Raw genomic sequence first — 4700 nt, forward strand, 5'->3', positions numbered from 1 at the left:
GGAATTGTGTGTCTAAGTGTGTGCTGTATGAAGGAGCTCCGTTTACCCATGAGAACCTGAACATGGTACTTTGGTATTATTCTCACTACCTGTGTTACTCACACCTTTTTAGCCACGGCCAATCAGATTCCTCGGTTCCTTAATGCAGCTTCAGTTGTGTTTTCTCCAGACGCTAGTGCAGAACTAGTGGAATGGAAATTGCCTGCTGTTTTACTGTTAAACACAGGTAAAAAATAATGCAGTTGTGCATGCAGACACTCCTGTCTTCATAAAAAGCCATTTACGAGACTCATGAATTTACAACTGAGCCGTTTCAAAACACTGAACACTCTCATAACGTCTGCCTGTAACGATGCAAAACAAGCTTGCTCAAACACGTATACATACTGATGTTCACCTTTCGTGGATTTATGCCTTTCAATTATCTTGTCTTGACAAGATACATCGTTTTCATTTATGTCTGCCACTCTATAGTGCATATTGAGCCCATCTGTGTGTGTTTATTGGTGTCGTACCCTGCTGTCTTCCTGGCTCTCCCAATCACTATTAAAGTTGTGTATCGTCTGTCCACCAGTGCAGTTTGAGAACTGGAAGAGGCTGGAAAACAGTCGTCTGTTCTCCAGCGTGTCAGGGAATATGGCATCCTGGAAGTTAACTCCATGAGGGAGGATGTTGTAGTTTTCATCCATCCTGTAAGAGATATGCACATGTTTGTTCGCATATACTTGTGAGGATGTCTTATTGACTTGATTACTTAAAGGCACAATATGTAAGATTATTATAAGAGTATTAAAATATTCAAAAACCACTAGAACAGTGTTATATATTTTGCTGACTTGTGTACTTACACTATCCCAAATGTTTCGAAGAATGTTTAAATCCATTTTAACTAGTGACACGGACCGTGTCTATAGCGTCATTCTGTCACCTGCCAATGCCGTCATAACCCCTCGATTTCCGGTTTTGTAGAAAACATGGAAACACCAAAGATGCTTTAATATGTTGTGCGTTTTAATAGACCGGTGATGACCACACAGAGTAGCATTATAACAGAACTTTCAAAGTATCTAGTATGATAAAACAGCGCTGCTTTTTTCCCCCACATACGCACGACCGGAAGGAGCGGAAGCGGTCGACTGTGGCATAATAAAAGCTCCGCTGCTTTCGAGCTGTGTGTCACACTCGATCAGTGGCCTCGTTTCGCTTCGATGGCTTTCAGCCTCACCCTGCTTCATTCTACTACGTTAATAAATCATTAGCTCATCCATGAACATGATTTCTGCCCGAGTCCCGTCGGATTGCATCGGCTGTGGGGATGAAGAAGACAACTCCCATGATTCCACACTCAGTCACAGCGTCATCAAACTACGCCTTTGTCTCTTTGTTTATTTTGAATACGCGCCCTCTGGCGAAAATGACATATTGTGCCTTTAAATTTAATTCAAATAAATATATATATACATATGTATATATATAAAAAAATCTAAATTAATTTAAATACTAAAACAAACTGAAAATAAAAATGTCCAACTGTTGCTTTATTAATGAGCATCAGTTCTTGAAAATAAATAGGCATGCATTGTTTGAGTCTTCAGTTTTTTTTAAAGATAGGTAAAAGAGGCAACTCATTCCCTACATTAATTTTAATGTTTTAAATTAATCTTATAAATCAAAAGTCAATTTAGCAGTCAATTTCAAGTCAGAAATCTAAAAATAACAATAATAATAATAATTTGTGGTTCAGTATGTGAGTAGAATGATTTAATAAAACCACCCCGATTCTTACGTAGAATCTGTTCGAGTCATTTGTTTGGGAATCGTACAACATTGGTCCTGCTGTATGTTTCTGTTTAACTAAAAAGAACCGGCTCATAAGAGTCTTAAAGTCCCCCTGTAGTCAAATATTTTATCCCTTAAAACTTATCTTTGATCACCAAAATGACATATTTAAATGTTTTTTCTTGTGAAAATAATTTTCTCATGCCTTAAAATAGCTTGAATGTAACTCTACGCCCTTGTCTCATTTACTATACGCTGATCTATGAATATGCAAATGAGCCCCGCCTCCACTCAGTCACACCAGCCAGCGCCTCCTGATTCACTGAACTGTAGTAACCGCAAAACAATGGCATACACAGAAAATGACTGATAAAACTATGTTTTTACTGGACAACTACAGTGAATACTGTAACATTCGTTAAAGTTACTTACTTGATGATGTTGTGTCCTAAAATGCCTTGAAGACTCGAATGCAGCCGTTTGTGATTGTTAATTCGCGCCCGCGAGCATACATCCGCGTGTGAAGTGCAGACGCCGATGCGGGAGAGGTGCGTCTGACTCCGGGCTACTTTTACACTGTTGCCGCGGGTTATAATGCAAGTTAGGGGTTCTAAATTCACATTAAACCACAGCTTCATGGGTTTTTTGCTCTGATTTATTTTTGGTTTTGTGCTGGTATTGGTATATTTTGCATGCTAGTGAAAGGAATCGATCCCTTGACGTGATTGGTTATTGGTTTGTGACGTAGCAAACCTAGGGCTGTTTCAAACCGTATTTCTGTGACTGCCTTTGGGAAACTACAGTTTTAAGGAGAAAATACACAGCAATGGTGTTAATAGATTGGCACATGGTTTGTCTAAAAGCATATTAAAAACACCACATAGACAAATAAACAACATAAAAAACTTGATTTACACTACAGGGGGACTTTAAGATTTCAGGAATTGGACTACACTGGTTGCACTGAATGTTTTCTTGAACTAAAAAAAGCCTGTTCATAAGAGTCTTTCGTTTGGAATCGGACTACACTGGTCGCGTTGTGTTATTTCTGACTCACTAAAAGAACCGGCTCTTTGTCCTACGTTTGGGAATCGGACTACACCGGTCGCACTGAATGCACTGAAAGCGGATTACACCGGTCGCACTGAATGCACTGAAAGCGGATTACACCGGTCGCACTGAATGCATTGAAAGCGGAATACACCGGTCACACTGAATGCACTGAAACCGGATAACACCGGTCGCACTGAATGCACTGAAAGCGGATTACACCGGTCACATTGAATGCACTGAAACCGGATTACACCGGTCGCACTGAATGCACTGAAACCGGATAACACCAGTCGCACTGAATGCACTGAAAGCGGATTACACCGGTTGCACTGAATGCACTGAAAGCGGATTACACCGGTCACATTGAATGCACTGAAACCGGATAACACCGGTCGCACTGAATGCACTGAAAGCGGATTACACCGGTCACATTGAATGCACTGAAACCGGATAACACCGGTCGCACTGAATGCACTGAAACCGGATTACACTGGTCGCACTGAATGCACTGAAACCGGATTACACTGGTCGCACTGAATGCACTGAAACCGGATTACACTGGTCGCACTGAATGCACTGAAACCGGATTACACTGGTCGCACTGAATGCACTGAAACCGGATTACACTGGTCGCACTGAATGCACTGAAACCGGATTACACTGGTCGCACTGAATGCACTGAAACCGGATTACACTGGTCGCACTGAATGCACTGAAACCGGATTACACCGGTCGCACTGAATGCACTGAAACCGGATTACACCGGTCGCACTGAATGCACTGAAACCGGATTACACCGGTCGCACTGAATGCACTGAAAGCGGATTACACCGGTCACATTGAATGCACTGAAACCGGATTACACCGGTCGCACTGAATGCACTGAAACCGGATAACACCAGTCGCACTGAATGCACTGAAAGCGGATTACACCGGTTGCACTGAATGCACTGAAAGCGGATTACACCGGTCGCACTGAATGCATTGAAAGCGGAATACACCGGTCACACTGAATGCACTGAAACCGGATAACACCGGTCGCACTGAATGCACTGAAAGCGAATTACACCGGTCACATTGAATGCACTGAAAGCGGATTACACCGGTCACACTGAATGCACTGAAACCGGATACCACCGGTCGCACTGAATGCACTGAAACCGGATTACACTGGTCGCACTGAATGCACTGAAACCGGATTACACCGGTCGCACTGAATGCACTGAAACCGGATTACACTGGTCGCACTGAATGTGTTTATTTGCTAAAAACAACTGGCTCATAATAAGAGTCATTCGTTTTGGGAATAAGACTTCACCGGTTGCACTCAATGTTTTGATTCACTAAATGGTTCATAAGAGTCATTTAGTAGCGGTGCTGTACTGAATGTTAGTGCAAATAACAATGCCAAAATATTAATAATAAATTATTAGATTTCCCCCAATTAAAGGTCAGAATAAGAACTGGTTCTTGGTTTTTAAACAGAAGTGAACCCACCTGAGAAAGAATATGTAGGAGTTGTTTTCCATCACCGTGTGTGACTGACAGCTAAAGTACCCGAGTCCCGTGAGGTTGAGGCGAGAGCCCGCGGGCACCTCCAGCATGCTGCCCCACGCCTGGTCGCACAGCAGCTCCACCTCCGCCGCGTACAGCAGCGCGTCCTCCGCGCGCTCATGCTTCTGGTACGGCAGGTAATTGTAAAGGCTGGACGCGTACGGCTCCTCGTGGATGGCCAGCACCTTGGCGTACACAATAATCTCGGCGAGTTCAACTCGACAGCCCTCGCTCAGTGGTCGCCACTCGCTGGGCAGCTGACACGCAAACGCGAACCCGAAACCCAGCGTCAACAGAAGCGCAAGGTGCATGCT

At 43.3% G+C, this 4700-nt stretch overlaps 1 protein-coding gene across 2 annotated transcripts in view; it reads right to left on the reverse strand.

Moving 5' to 3' along the window:
* The window catches only part of LOC107580337 (coiled-coil domain-containing protein 3-like), a 14161-nt gene that overhangs the window by 6919 nt on the left and 2542 nt on the right, over positions 1-4700 (reverse strand). The window contains exons 1-2 of one of the 2 annotated variants that reach the window (XM_016266059.1): positions 4330-4697; positions 516-690 (exon numbers count right to left, since the gene is read on the reverse strand). In XM_016266059.1, coding sequence (XP_016121545.1) covers positions 516-690; positions 4330-4697 — 543 coding nt within the window. Of the gene's footprint in view, positions 1-515; positions 691-4329; positions 4698-4700 lie in introns of those variants that run through there. The other variant, XM_016266064.1, reaches the window with a different exon arrangement.

This window comes from Sinocyclocheilus grahami, unplaced genomic scaffold (assembly GCF_001515645.1).
Source record: "Sinocyclocheilus grahami isolate Dianchi unplaced genomic scaffold, SAMN03320097.WGS_v1.1 scaffold33.1, whole genome shotgun sequence".
Lineage (NCBI taxonomy): Eukaryota > Metazoa > Chordata > Actinopteri > Cypriniformes > Cyprinidae > Sinocyclocheilus > Sinocyclocheilus grahami.